This window comes from Bison bison, unplaced genomic scaffold (genome assembly GCF_000754665.1).
Source record: "Bison bison bison isolate TAMUID 2011002044 unplaced genomic scaffold, Bison_UMD1.0 scf7180017864462, whole genome shotgun sequence".
Classification (NCBI taxonomy): Eukaryota; Metazoa; Chordata; class Mammalia; order Artiodactyla; family Bovidae; genus Bison; species Bison bison.
This window is the reverse complement of record NW_011495024.1, coordinates 922,499-938,263: the sequence shown is the minus strand read 5'-3', so window position 1 is coordinate 938,263 and position 15,765 is coordinate 922,499. Positions and strand designations below refer to the sequence as shown.

The window sequence follows — 15,765 nt, the reverse complement described above, 5'->3', positions numbered from 1 at the left end:
CCGTCCCCGGACGCTGCGGCGCTGGTTGCCGGGCGGCTGCTGCCGGCTCTGGGCCGGTGCGGCGGGGCGGCGCTGCGGGCTGTGTGGGGCGGGCTGGTTGCGCCCGGGGTGTCTGAGGGGCCGGGCCGCGTCGGGTCGCAGCTGCTGATTCTGAGCGCCCTCGCCGAGAAGCTACTGCCAGAGCCCGGCGCAGACAGCGTGCCTGCCTCGCGCGAGGCGGGCCTAGACGCCCGGCGCTGCTGGCGCTTTTGGAGCACGGTGCAGGCCGGGCTGGCCTGGTCTGAGGACGCCCTGACGCGCAAGCGGGCGCGCTACCTGCTGCAGCGGGCTGTGGAGGTGTCGGCGGAACTGGGGACCGACTGCGCGTGCGCCCCCGGCGAAGGAACCGGTACTTGCCTCTGCTCCCTGGCCCATCCCTACTTGACTTTCTGCGAGGCCGGCCTTTCTGCTTCCGGTGCTGTCTCCGCGATTCGTACAGAATTTGGTTATTCTCGTGGTCCCCATAGAACCTGATAAACCTTGGGAACCTCATCTCGAGGGTGTTCTCTGAACTGTAGCAAATCACTGCAGCACTGTTAGAAGAGTCCCCATTTAGGATAAATTCTCTGACCCAGAGCGGGTGGAATACTGCATTCGTGGAATAATTTAGGAACTAGTCCAGCAGGATATTAACAGACCAAAATTGCACTATATCGTGGGCTCGTTCAAATAGAAAAGAAGGGATAGCACCCATCAAATTGAAAGGAAAAGTATTTGCATGTACTGACCTTCGAATTGAGCCTTGAGTATTAGAATTTTGTCATGGGAAACCCATCACAATCCTTCGGTAGTTCTCTTAGGGGGATTTATTAATATTAGTTAAGTATATGGGCCTTAAGTCGACCTTTGGCGGAAGGTATTTTTGCAGTTGATTTAATAGAATGAGCTATTAATTAATTAATTTTACATTTTGAGCCTGTGCGTCCTACCAGTTTTTTACAGGATAAAAGTGGACAAAATAGCAAGGGCTCCCTTTAGTTTGGTTTGTTACTATTGATCAGTTTGTTCACTGAAATGTGTGAAAATACACTTAAGTCATTTAAATTTATTTTGATCTATCGAAGTCCAAAATGAATTGATTGAGTCAAAACTGCCTCAATGGATGGAAAATTTCTATCCTTTCAACTGTGGCTGCCTACTTATTTATTTATACTAGTAAAAGAGTTTTGTTCCGCTGAAGATGTGAGTAGATTATATTTTTATACACGTTTAAAATCAGATAGTAGATATTTTAATAGCCCGCAAGTTGATGATCATCCAGTGAGAGCTGTCGCTGGAAAACATTTTTATTTTATTTTAAAATTTATTTATTTTAAAGCATCAATCATTCTGCAGTTTTAAAGATAAGCAATAGTCTTATGTTTGCCTCCCATCTATATTTCCTTTATTTCAAAGAGCAGCCACTTTTACCTCTTTCAGCTGATTATTTTGGTGTCTATCCCTATATCTTGACATAATCTAGTAATACCATAAAACCCATTATCTTACTTGCAATTTTGATTAAATGTGAGTTCAACAAAATTATGACTATGCAAGTACTGTTCACCAGTGATCTATGTAGTAATCTATGATTTATTTTTTCCTTCCTGCAAGTTTTCCTTGTATTTGTCATTTATGTTTGGTTGCCTCCATACTTACCACTAATTCAGCCCCAAATTCTTAGTCGTTTAAATCTTTCCTGTACTAGTGAGATCATCAGTCATTATAAATTTTCCTGAAGAAGTCTCTAGAAGAGACTTTCAGAAAAGAGACTCTAGAAGAGACTTTAGAAAAGTCTCATTACAAGCTCAGCCTTGTGAACACCACTGACATTCTTAGATCTGCCTTCACTTTTACCTGGGGGACTCCCTTCACCTGATCCTGTGTCGAAGCTCTTTTCCTGGAGTTCTTACCTTCAAGACCTTGAGTATCTGATAATTTAATCAAAGGGTCCTTTATGTCTTTTCTGTGAATTCCGCCTGACACTTTTTTAGTTTCTGTCTCCTGGAAATCCCCATCTGTTTGTGCCTGTTCACCTTTTCCATTAGATCCTTTAACATACTAATCACAGGTATATGTAGGTTCTATTTTTGGACCATCTTTGAGTCTGGTTTTGTTTTCTGTTTTATCTCTTGGCAATGAGATTACTTTTTTTCAGTAGCAACTGAATTATTTATGCCTTAGAGATAGGTACTCTGTTAGATTGTTGGGGTTGAGTCACTGGCTGAGCTGGCTTTGGATTTTGTTATTGCTGTAGTTGGTGGATTGTTGTCTCCTTATGTTTAGAAACATAAAATTTTCTATTTAGGAACTAAATCTAGAAACTGATTTTCTTTTTTAAACCATATCAGGCCCAAGTCTGTTTTGGTGGTCTGAGAAGAAAAAAGATGAGCTTCTAAAGTTTTGGGAAAACTATATTTTAATTATGGAAACTCTCGAAGGAAATCAGGTAAGTGTTTTCATATTTTATCAAATCATGTACAGGTGCAGTTTCTTTTTTTCCCCCAAACATTCTGTAGAACCAATACAGAAAGGTCAGCTTGGATATAGCATAATGGAATGCAAGCGTACCTTGTTTTCCAGCATGAGTGAGTGAAGTCGCTCAGTTGTGTCTGACTCTCTACAACCCTATGAGCTATAGCCTGCCAAGCTCCTCTGTCCATGGGATTTTTTAGGGAAGAATACTGGAGTGCGTTGCCATTTCCTTCTCCAGGGGATCTTCCAGACCTAGGGGTCGAACTCAGATCTTCTATATTACAGGCAGACTCTTTACCATCTGAGCTACCAGGGAATCCTGTTTTCTTTTCCAGCATAGATTAAGGTTAAATGTAAACTCAGGAAGGAGGAGAGTGAAAGAGCTGGGTTAAAACTAAATATTTAAAAGAAAAAACTAAGATCATGGCATCTGGCCCCATTACTTCATGGCAAATAGAAAGGGAAAAGGTGGAAGCAATGACAGATTTCCTCTTCTAAATGCTCTAAAATCACTACGGATGGTGACTGCAGCCATGAAGTCAGAAGATAGTTGCTTCTCGGCGGGAAAGCTATGACAAACCTAGACAGTGTATTGAAAGGCAGACAGATCACTCTGCCAATGAATGTCTCTATCGGCAAGGCTATGGTCTTCCCAGTGATCACGTACAGTTGTAAGAGCTGGACCATAAAGAAGGCAGAGAGTCAAAGAATTGATGCCTTCAAACCGTGGTGTTGGAGAAGACTCCTGAGTCCCTTGGACAGCAAGGAGATCAAAGCAGTCAGTCTAAAGGGAAATCAACCCTGAATACTCATTCAAAGGACTGACACTGAAACTGAAGCTCCAACTTTTTGCTCACCTGATGTGAATAGCTGACTCTCATGTAACGTCCCTGATGCCTGGAAAGATTGAAGGCAGGAGAAAAAGGCGTCAAGAGGGTTAGATGGCTGGATGACATCACCGATGCAATGGACATGAACTTGGGCAACTTGGAAGGATGGGGAGGGACAGGGAGGCCTGGCGTGCTGCAGTCCATGGGGTCGAAAAGAAGTGGACACAACTGGGGGACTGAACAACAACACAATGTAAACTCAGGAAATTAAAGAATACTTTGGTTGACTTAATTTATCATTCAAAGGATTTGGTCTTATTTGATCTTCCCTTGACATTTACTTCTAAAGTGTTTGTTAGGTTTTAGTTTCTCTATGTTATAAATAATCTCCAAAGAAATACACAGTGAGGAAAATGTTACTTAAAGTCTGAGGTCAGTTGTTATTACGTAATAGTGACCCTTTGATTTTGTAGGCTTTCTTTTCTTCCTTTCAGTTCTTACATCTTTGCATTCTTTGGTTCCGAGAATAGAAACCTGAAAAATCATTTTCAGTTGACTTTGAATTAATCTTCGTAGGAACATGGAATTTTTAAGTTAGGAGGACTCTCTTTAGAGATGAACATTTCGATTTACATTCATTAGAATCATCCTGGTGCCTTATTAAAGTATCAGTTGCTGGATCTGGTCTGCAGAGTTTCTGATTTATTAGGTCTGTGGTGTGGCCTGAGAATTGAAATATTTTACATATTCCCAGGAGACACATATGCTGCTGTTCTAGGGACCACAGTTGGAGACCTGTTTGTTATAGGAGTTCCCAGTATGTAAGCTGCAGATTGCTATGGGACCAGCCATCATGGAGTGACTGTAAGGTGTCAGTCCAGATGCACTGACTGTTGACTGAAATAAAGAAGTACTCATATGTGCTAAATGTATGTAGGTGTGGGGATGCGGACTAAACGAAAAACATTTCCAAATTTATATAAACTATGGTTTTCCTTAATCAGTGCATCCATAACACCCTCACTGTTAAGAAACTCTTAAGTTAGTTGCCTTTAGTTTCTAGGATATGTACATTAGACGCTGGTATCTGCAAGAGTCTAAGAAAAAAGAGCATTGAACCCTGAGCTGGCTCTATGTCTAAATGTGTGGCCTTGAACAACTTGAGTGACTAGAGAAAGCATTTCAGTATATTTTCATCTTTGTAATACTGGTGTTATCAGCCCTGCCTGCTTCCCAGGACAGTTAAGGATTACATGACATAATTTATGATACTCTATAAATGTAATGTTACTGTAATTATGTTCTAGGTTATATTTATTAGCTTTGCCATACTCAGTCTTGAATTTGTATGATTTAAAAACTGGAAAAATCAGGCACCTTCTGCACATTTTTTTACATGGGTGTGGTGGGGTCAGGGAGGGTGGAGGTTGTGGGGGGAGGAACAGAAGAGTGACTTAAATAAATGTATAACAATACTTTGGTTTTTAAAGGTGAATTTTCATTTCCTATGGCTTTTTGCTTTTGTTTTCAGATACATGTTATAAAGCCAGTTTTACCAAAGCTAAACGGTCTATTTGAATATGCAGTGTCGGAGGAAAATGGTAATGGCTGGTTTATTTTGATTTTTTATGATGCATCATTTACCCCCTTATTTTATAACTAATTCTTGTTCTTTGTGGAGAATGTTATATGAATATATAAATTCGCTGCTACCGGGAGACAGCTGCTAATATTCCAGATACCTTCCTTGTGGATTGATTGTTCATAATGTTTTTTTCTGACTCAGCAGTATGTCCAAGTGCACTTACCTATGTCCTTAAATAGTCTTTGAGAATTTAATTTTAAATGGCTGCAGAGTTTTCTATAATTTAGAGGCATGGTAATTTTATAAACTTAGGATTATGGAAAATTTCAAACATTTACAGAAGGAGAAGAGTTTGTATGATGAACCCTATCACCTAGCTTCTGCAGTGATCAGTTCCTGTCTTACATTGCATGGGGCCTCACTTGCTCACTCTTCATCAAATGATTTTGAAGCATATTCCTAGACAGCATATCATTTCATCTGTAATTATCTCAGTATATATCCTTAAAAGATAAGGACTCTTTGGTAATGTTTTATGTATGGTGTATTATTCATTTTTTAATAAGCGTTGTTTGGTATTATATATTCTAACTGCTTTCCAGCTTTGTTCTCTTAATATATCTGTTTCATTGTTAAAGTTGCTTTCTTAGCATTTCAGCCATTGTTCTGTAGGTTAGACTTCTGGGGAAGGGAAAATTCTAAGATACTATTTTAAATATAGTTTTTAAGTCCTTAATCAGTACTATATTATGAGGGCTTTTTAGGAGAAATAAAATGAAGATGGAGCTTCCTAAAATTATCTTACGAAATTAAGTTTAGATAAATGAGACAGCTAAATGCAGGCTGTTTTGTATTCATATGAATGATGAAATGCTGCATTATCGTGTTTACACATGAGAGTTAACCTAGGTAAATGGGTTTCAGTGCCTGCTTTAGATAATTACAACTTTAATAGTGTGACCCCTTAGGAATTGAGCTTTATTCAGCTGATTGCTATGGTTGTTTTCTGATACACTAGAATTTTTCACAGACCATAAGAATCTATAGTCCCACCTGGGGCTAGAATTTAATTAAATCCTGTTGTGACTTCACTTATGCATTTACTGTTAAAATGATTCTCTTATTACCACATTTTGCCCACAGCTCTCGGCAAAACAAATCAAATAGCAGTGACAGATTTTGAAAAATTACCACTGCCAAAGAATTGAACAAGCATCTTGATGTAAATAACACACACAAAGGGACTGATGTATTTATAGAATGCCATGAGTTTAAAATGCTGAATTTTTTTCCTAAAAATATTAAGGATATTTGAAAAGAGTTAGAGTATCTCTAAGGTACATACTTATTTCATTTTTTGTTTATCACTCATTCATGTAATTACTTAATAGATGCATACTTAGTGTCCAGTACGTACTGAGCACTGGGGTGAAGTGGTGAGACAGAAGAACTATTTTTCACTTGATTTTTGGTCCGTTTTCCAGGAAAAAATGGTTTTGATTATAAAGTTCTAGAGAGACGACAAAAAAATGACAGCAATGAAATACTAGTAAGGCCATACCTTGGTGAGGCAAGCCAGCCAAGGCCTGCCTTAGGACTGACTCAGAGTGGAGCAGACAGCTCTGGGTGTAGAAGCCCTGAGATGGGAGTGGCTCCAGCGGGTAGAGCACCCGACTAGTGAGGCACAGTTTAGTGGTGCTGGAGGGGTGGCCTGAGGCTGGAGTAGTTGTCAGGGGCAGTTTCATGCCTGGTTTGGATTTTATTCTGAGTTTTGAGAAGCCACTCAAGGGTTTTAAACAGAGGAGGGACAGTTTCAGATGAAAAATGGATTGAAGTAAGGTGAGAGAATTGGTTGAAATCACCCCATACCTAAAGTTCCAACCTGTGTGTGTGGAATCATATTTAATTTTGTACACTGTAGTCACTCTGACATTTGCTTGCAGTCTTTCTAAATGAAACTGAAAATGGAAAATCGAATACTGAAGTGATTTTGGTTATTCAGTAGTTAAACACCTTTGAACGTGATTGTGGTAATGAAGTTAATGTATTTGTGTGTGTGTTTATTTATGAATATATAGTCTATGTGGAGCCATGTAATGTGAGAATCAAAGTCAACTTTGGGTGTTTATTTTCACAGGATGCTGGCTCTTTCACCCATCCTGGCATCTGTGCATTTATAAAAGAATGTTTGAAAGTGAAAATAAAATCCTGACTAAAGAAGGCGTTACCCATTTTTTGGAACTGTATGAAACAAGGATTCTTCCATTTTCACCAGAAATTTCTGAGGTAATGGCACCCTCTCCCTTCCCTTGTTCCCTCTGTCAGAAGATAAGAGGAGAAGGCATTTGTTGTATCTTATGTGATCTTCAAAAGTACATACTGGGGCTTGAAAATCGCAAATAACACTTCAGAGATTTGCTGAAAACAAACCCTATATCTCTAAACTAGGCTCTCATACTTGGGCTTTGTCGACAGGCTGCTGCATCATTACCGTGATGAAAAGTAGTCCTTGGTTATCTGTATTCTGAACAAAAGTCAGCAGTGTGAACCCTGGACTAGAAGTATGTTAGTGATACTCTCTCCATGGTTCTGAAGCACTGAATTATTGCTCTTTGTCTAGTGATGCTACTCCTCCGGTTCTGAGTCAGTGAATTACTGTCTGCAGTACTGAGCAGGGGTTGCTGTTTGAGCTATGTTATTAGAATGTGTACTTCCTCTTGTCAGAAATCACACAGAGTGATGACCCTGTGGGAATTACAGCTGTGATTTTAAGTCCTGTTATGATGACATGAGTTGGATGATCATAGACTTAGGAATAGTAATTTACCTGTCATTTAGAGGTAACCTAAATGTCCCTAATTATCCACGTACATGTACGGTGTTTTAGTATGCATCCTTTTTCTACATTCTCCTAGCCTTCTTGCACTTCCTGAAAGCATGCTTTTGTCTTCTAATGTTTTCGAAGATATGCTTTTCCCCATTTATCATCCAGGTACAGGGGCTTAAGTTTTATCTTGGGTATCTTTCTGTTTTTCACTAGTCACTACCTTTATTTTCTACCATGTGTCCCTTCTTTGGATTCCTTTCTTCTTTCTCAGCACAGCATGTGCTCTCTTAGTATTCCATACATTTTTATCAGGTTGGAAAGTTTGGTTTGATACCTGGGATTAAGGTATCCTCCAAGGCTATCATAAATCAGCCTGCAGCATAAGAGATTGCTTATAACAGCTCTTCAGTAGGCCTGCGTAGGATGTACAGTTAGGGCAAGTTGACTTTTCAAAATTACAGTTACAGCGTAACGTCAGATTTTTTTTTCCTTTTTTTTTTTTTAGTTTATCATTGGACCATTAATGGATGCACTTTCAGAGAGCTCTCTATACAGCAGGTAAACATGCATTTTATTTAGCAGCAATGCAGTAATATGTATTTGATTATAAATTTAACTTGATTATGAAATATGACCAGATTGTTAAAAATGCATTTGGTGGATAAATATATGTTGCCTCGTAGACATTCAGCTTTTTCTTACCATGTTGTCCCTTCTGGGTTTGTGATTCTTCTTGTCCTTCTAGTAGTTGTATCTGGGGTTTCTCTTTTTCTTTTCTTTCCTACTCTGAACCCATCCTTTCTTGGGTTTTGGGGAAGGACACTTCACATAGGCACTTTCTTTCCCTTACTCCTGACTTCTGCCCTCTTGGAATTTATGGTGGCTTTGGCTAACCAACACTTGACACTTTTTTTTCCTTTTAACTTTCAGTTTTGACTTATAGAAAAGTTGTGAGAATAATACGGAGAATTCTGACTTACCTTTTATCCACATTCCCTAAATGATAGTGTTTTACCACATTTGTTTAATTGGCATCTTTATGTATGTATATGTGTCTTTGCATCTCTGTTTCTGTTTCTTAGCTCTGTCTGTTGAGCAGACTCACCCATCTATATTTCAGCATCTGTCCTTCCATCCATATTAAAAACCATCCGTTCACACCAGTATACCCATTTCTAGTCCACTACCACAGGGTTCGTTCTAACATTTCCCTTTCCATGTCAGATGGTGGAGGCCATTCTCTACTACATGTTGCTCATTTAATACCTTTACGCTTCATCAAGCTTGATACTGAGAAGAGTGTCAGCATTGTGCCTTTCCTCATTTTTTGAGCTTTATCTGTACTCTTGAATTGTATCTTCAGAAATTTCCCTTGCTTTTGAAATTATGTTGTATTAATATTTCTAATTCTGATAACTAAGTTTATACTTGCTAGTCTTTTGTTTGATATACCTCTAATAGAGCAAGCCACCCTGGTGGCTGGCTCAGTGGTAAAGGATCCACCTGCAGTGCAGGAGACCCAGGTTCAATCCCTGGGTCGGGAAGATCTCCTGGAGAAGGAAATGGCAACCCACTCCAGTATTCTTGCCTGGGAAAAACCATGGACAGAGAAACCTGGAGGGCTTCAGTCCATGGGGTCACAAAAGAGTTGGACACGACTCAGTAACTAACACTTGCACTTTTGCTTTTCTGATAGAAAGTACTCTGACAGTCAACTTCTTTAAAAATTTTAAATCAACCTGTGCTAAGTTACATTAATATTCAGTCCTATTTACTATCAAAAAAGCATATCAATGCTTGATTTGTCAATTACTTTTATTTTTCAAATAACTCATTACTACTGAATAGCTTTCTGAAGCAGACAGCTGGAGAGCAGTAAAACCAACTTGGTGGTTTCTGAGAGTTGACAGACACATTTATTATGAAATGCCTTCAGTTTGCTCCCACACTAGTGTGTTCAGTTAACAGATAATGTTCCTGGCAGAAGCAAAAGAAACAAAAATAAAAGTGGCTTTAGTAGATGTTAGCGATCAAATGCTTCTGCAGAAGTGGCTTATTACTAACATATGTCTTTTGCTTAATACTTAAAGGTATTAAATCATTGGAGTATGTGTTAGAAATAATAAAATATAATTTTAAACGACCATTTCTAGACTTTTCTTAAAATGATACTGTTTGGCAAGGTTGATGCATATGTGTCAGATAAAGTGTCATAAAAGGAGATCTATGCCTGCTTAGTATAACCCATTACTAACTCACATCAGTTTTTCAGTAATATCCTGATGTTTTTGTAATCGGAGGGATTCTTAAGATTTTACTGAAAAATAAAATGCAGGTTCAGAAGAAGATGGTTTTATTGTTGAAAGACACTTGAGCCATATTGCACTTAGTCTCAGTATGCTTAACTGTCAGTAGATTTTATATATTTGTTTTTTAACCCCCTTTGTCTATAGGTCCCCAGGCCAGCTGATAGGAAGTGTTTCTCCATTGGGACTGAAATTACAGAAGTTTTTAGTCACTTATATTTCTTTTCTTCCAGAAGAAATAAAGAGTATGTATCAGTAAAGAATTTCTTTTTAACTTATTAGCTTAAATTGAAAAAATTTTTTAGAATGTTGATTATAAGCACCATCCTTCTAGGAGAGTCCTGCTGTTGGCTGATGTTAAGTCGCTTCAGTCGTGTCCGACTCTGTGCGACCCCACAGACGGCAGCCCACCAGGCTCCTCTGCCCCTGGGATTCTCCAGGCAAGAACACTGGAGTGGGTTGCCATTTCCTTCTGCAGTGCATGAAAGTGAAAAGTGAAAGTAAAGTCGCTCAGTTGTGCCCGACTCTTAGCGACCTCTTGGACTGCAGCCCACCAGGCTCCTCCATCCATGGGATTTTCCAGGCAAGAGTACTGGAGTGGGGTGCCATTGCCTTCTCTGAGGAGAGTCCTAGGATTATTATAATCAGTATTGTCAAACTAGTTCCTTTTTTTCAGGATAATGCAAATTTTGTCAGAATTATGCAAGTGTCCTTTGAAATTGAGTACACACTCTCACCTTTGTATATAGCACGGTACCAGTATTGGGATCTGTGGCATGGAAGCGATTATGGAATATGTACTGCAGTTTGCCATTCTTTCTAAGTATCTCTATTCAATTTCAAAAATTAGCAAAATAAGTCAAAGAAAAAAGGAACCTGGGCTTAGGAAAAAGTTATAAACAGAATATCCATTGTGTCAAAATTGTTGCTTTATACATACTGACTTAGAAAGATTAAACAAGAAGAAAACTTTTTATAAGACCTTGTATCTTAGAAGTGTCCCACTTCTTCGGATTGAGGATGTGTTTCTTTCTGATGAGCTCCGTTGGTAAGCAAAGCATGGAACCCATGTTGCTTTGTTTGCTGAGTAGCAGGATTTCCCCTACTAAGCCTTTTCTTCATTCTAGGCTTTGTGATGTAGAAAGTGACCCTGGTTATGAAATATATATATTTTTTCCTTTTGTATTAATATTTAATCTGCATATAGGATGAACAGTGACCAATAGTAATGTGTATTCAAAAGTCAGGAAAGAAAGGGAAAAGATGGCCGTTTGTATATCGCAACCTTAGATTTATAGAAATTTGATTGTTTTGGTTACTTTTAAAAAAATTAGAATGGAGAAGGTAACTGCCAGAACCATTGTTTAGTTTGCTAGAGTTTGGAAGTTTATAGCCTGGGGATTAATTTTCTGACCACATGGGCATGTCCTGTGTGTATATCACAGTGTGAGTGAGATGTTGGTGGTCAGCACCCCGCAGAGTCTGAGAGCCTGGTGTTTGTGGTTGTACCAGACGCATGACAGACCCTTGTTTATGTGGTGAGTGAGTGAGAAATAGAAGCTTGACAGTTGCCATCTTCCTTGTGTCGTGAGAGAGGCGTTAGGCAAAAGATGGGAACTTAAATAGTCCAGCAAGAATGAGGGCAAGTAAACTGTCTACTTATAGGTTTTACTTTGTAATTTTTTTATGTCAGTGATTTCCAGTGAATATATTCAGCATATCTGGTTTTGGGCTAGGCATTTTGGGAAATACAAAATACATGTCATATCCTTTTGGGATTGTCCAAGGATTTCTTAAAAGTGATTTCTTAAAAGATTTCTACAATGATGATCTGAAGAAACAGGCATTTTCATTGACTATGTGACTTAAAGACCCTTAAGATATCACATATTAGCAGAGAAAGTGGGATAGAGCACCATCCTTGTATGTCTCAAAATAGAGTAATTGTAGTATAGATAAGAAATAACCTGTGAGAAAGAGCTAATATTACTGTTTGCAGATTCCAGAGGCCAGATACCAATGGTATTTTTCTTTAACATCTCCAACAAAAGAATGGTTTCCAACAGTAAAAAATTTATCTTTTATCTTAACTTAAAATATATACACACACACACGTGCACACATATATATATAAAACTGCTTGTTATCAGAGTATGTACAATATACTAGAATACTCATCTTACTAAAAGGGAATGAATTTGAAATAACATTGATTTTTTTTTTATCAGCTTTATTGAGATATAATTCACACACCATAAAATTTACCCTTTTAAATTGTTCAGTGGTTTTTAGTATATTCACAAATTTGTACAACCATCACCACTAATTTCAGAATATTTTCATTATCCCCAAAAGAAACTCCATGCCCATAAGTAATCATCTCATTTTCCATCTCCCCCAGCTTCTGTCAGACACGAGTTTATTTTCTGTCTCTATAGATTTGCTTATTCTAAACATTTCATATAAAAAGAATCATATAATATATGGTCTTTTATTTTATGTCTGGTTTCTTTTTGCTTGAAAGTGAAAGTGAAGTCGCTCAGTCGTGTCCGACTCTTTGGGACCCCATGGACTGTAGCCTACTAGGCTCCTCCCTCCATGAGATTCTCCAGGCAACAGTACTGGAGTGGGTTGCCATTTCCTTCTCCAGGGGATCTTCCCAACCCAGGGATCAAACCCGGCTCTCCCGCATTCCAGGCAGACGCTTTAACCTCTTATAACATGTATCATTCCTTTTTGTAGCTGAATAATAATACAATAATAATATTATAGATACTTCACATTCTGTTTATCCATTCATCAGTAGATATTTGGATTGTTTCTACTTTTAACTACTAATATGAATTACTCCTGTGACTATTCATATACAAGTTTTTATACGAATATAATCTGTCACTTCTCTTAATTATATACCTAGGGGTGGAATTATTGGGTAATATGGTAACTCTGTTTTTAATTTTTAGAGGAGCTACTATTACATTCTCACCAGGAATGTCTGAGACTTCAGTGCCTCCACATCCTGTTAACACTTGTTATCACCTGTCCTTTGGATTAGAGCCATCCTAATGGGTGTGACGTTGTATCTCATTATGGTTTTATTTGCATTTCCCTATGTAGTGTCTGATGATTTGAGCATCTTCTCATGTGCCTGTTAGCAACAATGATGTCTTAAAACTTTTTCTTTCAGGTAGTTTCCTGTTAAAATTTATTCAGAAGATGACGAGCAGACATTGGTGTGCTGTTCCCATTTTGTTTCTATCCAAGGCTTTGGCAAACGTCCCAAGATGTAAAGCCTTGGGTATGGAAGGACTTCTTGCCCTCAGGTAATTTTCTCTTGTGTATCTTCATGTGTGGTTATTTGTCATAACTTTCCTTAGTAAATTAAGTGTTCTCTGCTGCTTTAATCCATGGTGAGTGGTTTTAGTTAATATTGGCATCCTGATTTTTCACTCTTAATTTTGCAGAAGCAAAAAGCAAATTAAAAAATCTATTCATGGGGATTTCCCTGATGGTCCAGTGGTTAAGACTCCACACTTACACTGCAAGGGGGCACAGGTTCAGTCCCTAGGTGGAGAACTAAGATCCCACATGCTGTTGAACTTAACTTTGTTTTGTGAATTACTAATTTAAATGTTAATAAATGCCATAATATATACTGTTGGATTTTGATCACTTTAAAAATAAGGCCAGTGTTTTTATTAAATATCAGTATTGATTACCAATTATTTCCAAAATGTGCTTTGAAAGTGTCTTGTTAGTTTTTAAAGATTCTTTTTCATATTAAAATTGTACTCTACTAGAGGCCTTACTTATTTAATAGCTTTGCAGCTCTCCTGACAGTGACTTTCTGCGTTAGAAAGTGTAGGTATTATAAATCAAGTTGTCAGTAGCTACAGATGATCACAGTATTCTCTGAGCCCATGGGAGTGCGTGTGTTTTCTCCACCATCAGGGACGTTCTGCAGTGCACCATGATCACACATCAGATCCTGCTGAGAGGGGCAGCGCAGTGCTATCTCCTCCAGACCGCCATGAATCTGGTAGATGTGGTAAGCTGATCTTTCTTGCTCACCTTAACTTCAGTTTGAGAGTCTTTCTCAGTGAGTGGGAGTTCGTTAAAGAGTTTACACAGCAGGCCTGTGATGCTGTCATTAGAAAGCCCTGTTCATAAGATTGGCCCTTGGCTGGCATCTGGAACCTGGATTTCAGGAGGGCTCCCACCATCCCGGTACCATGCCTGCAGCGCTCATGAAAACAGTGTGATCTTCACTGAACAACTGCTTTCCTTCTGGGGCTCTGAAGTTGTAGGTGCCGTGCGCAGGGCGTCTGTGTGACCAGTGCCCCAGTGAAAATGCTGGGCACTGGTTCTCTAAGGAGCCCTTCTGGTAGGCATTTTACCTGTTGGTAGTGAAGCTTGCGACCATACTGGGAGACTATTCTTGGAATCTTTCACCTGGTTTCCTCTGTATTTTTTCTGCACATCTTCCAGGAACTTGACATTCAAAGAACATCCTTATTCTTTTTTTCACAGAGCTCCAGTAACACACTATTATTGAGAACAGGGGTCAGCAGACTTTTTTGTAAAGGGCTGGATTGATACATTTTAGGTTTTTTGAGTCATACAGTTTCTATTCAGTTCAGTTCAGTTCAGTCGCTCAGTTGTGTCCGACTCTTTGCGACCCCATGAACCACAGCACGCCAGGCCTCCCTGTCCATCACCAACTCCTGGAGTCCACCCAAACCCATGTCCATTGAGTCAGTGATGCCATCCAACCATCTCATCCTCTGTCGTCCCCTTCTCCTCCTGCCATCAATCTTTCACAGCATCAGGGTCTTTACAAATGAGTCAGCTTTTCACATCAGGTGGCCAAAGTATTGGAGTTTTAGCCTCAACATCAGTCCTTCCAATGAACATCCAGGACTGATCTCCTTTAGGATGGACTGGTTGGATCTCCTCGCAATCCAAGGGACTCTCAAGAGTCTTCTCCAACACCACAGTTCAAAAGCATCAATTCTTCGGCACTCAGCTTTCTTTATAGTCCAACTCTCACATCCATACATGACCACTGGAAAAACCATGGCCTTGACTAGATGGACCTTTGTTGGCAAAGTAATGTCTCTGCTTTTGAATATGCTGTCTAGGTTGGTCATAACTCTCTTTCCAAGGAGTAAGCGTCTTTTAATTTCATGGCTGCAATCGCCATCTGCAGTGATTTTGGAGCCCAGAAAAATAAAGTCAGCCACTGTTTCCACTGTTTTCCCATCTATCTGCCATGAAGTGATGAGGCCAGATGCCTTGATCTTAGTTTTCTGAATGTTGAGCTTTAAGCCAACTTTTTCACTCTCCTCCTTCACTTTCATCAAGAGGCTCTTTAGTTCTTCTTCACTTACTGCCATAAGGGTGGTGTCATCTGCATATCTGAGGTTATTGATATTTCTCCCGACAATCTTGATTCCAGCTTGTGCTTCCTCCAGCCCAGCATTTCTCATGATGTACTCTACATATAAGTTAAATAAGCAGGGTGACAATATACAGGTTTGATGTACTCCTTTTCCTATTTGGAAGCAGTCTGTTGTTCCATGTCCAGTTCTAACTGTTGCTTCCTGACCTGCATACAGGTTTCTCAAGAGGCAGGTCAAGTGGTCTGGTATTCCCATCTCTTTCAGAATTTTCCACAGTTTATTGTGATCCACACAGTCAAAGGCTTTGGTGTAGTCAATAAAG

The 15,765-nt window shown here is 39.2% G+C and overlaps 1 protein-coding gene across 1 annotated transcript in view; it reads left to right on the top strand.

Annotated features, from left to right (window-relative positions):
- Nucleotides 1-3: 3 nt before the first annotated feature.
- Nucleotides 4-15,765, top strand: part of TARBP1 (TAR (HIV-1) RNA binding protein 1) — a gene marked incomplete at its 5' end in the record, with an annotated part of 69,911 nt that continues 54,149 nt past the window's right edge. The window contains 8 exons of the mRNA XM_010860131.1: nucleotides 4-388; nucleotides 2,370-2,467; nucleotides 4,855-4,924; nucleotides 7,046-7,194; nucleotides 8,241-8,293; nucleotides 10,189-10,286; nucleotides 13,229-13,364; nucleotides 13,993-14,089. Of these exons, the coding sequence (XP_010858433.1) occupies nucleotides 4-388; nucleotides 2,370-2,467; nucleotides 4,855-4,924; nucleotides 7,046-7,194; nucleotides 8,241-8,293; nucleotides 10,189-10,286; nucleotides 13,229-13,364; nucleotides 13,993-14,089 (1,086 nt within the window). The remainder of the gene's footprint in view (nucleotides 389-2,369; nucleotides 2,468-4,854; nucleotides 4,925-7,045; nucleotides 7,195-8,240; nucleotides 8,294-10,188; nucleotides 10,287-13,228; nucleotides 13,365-13,992; nucleotides 14,090-15,765) is intronic.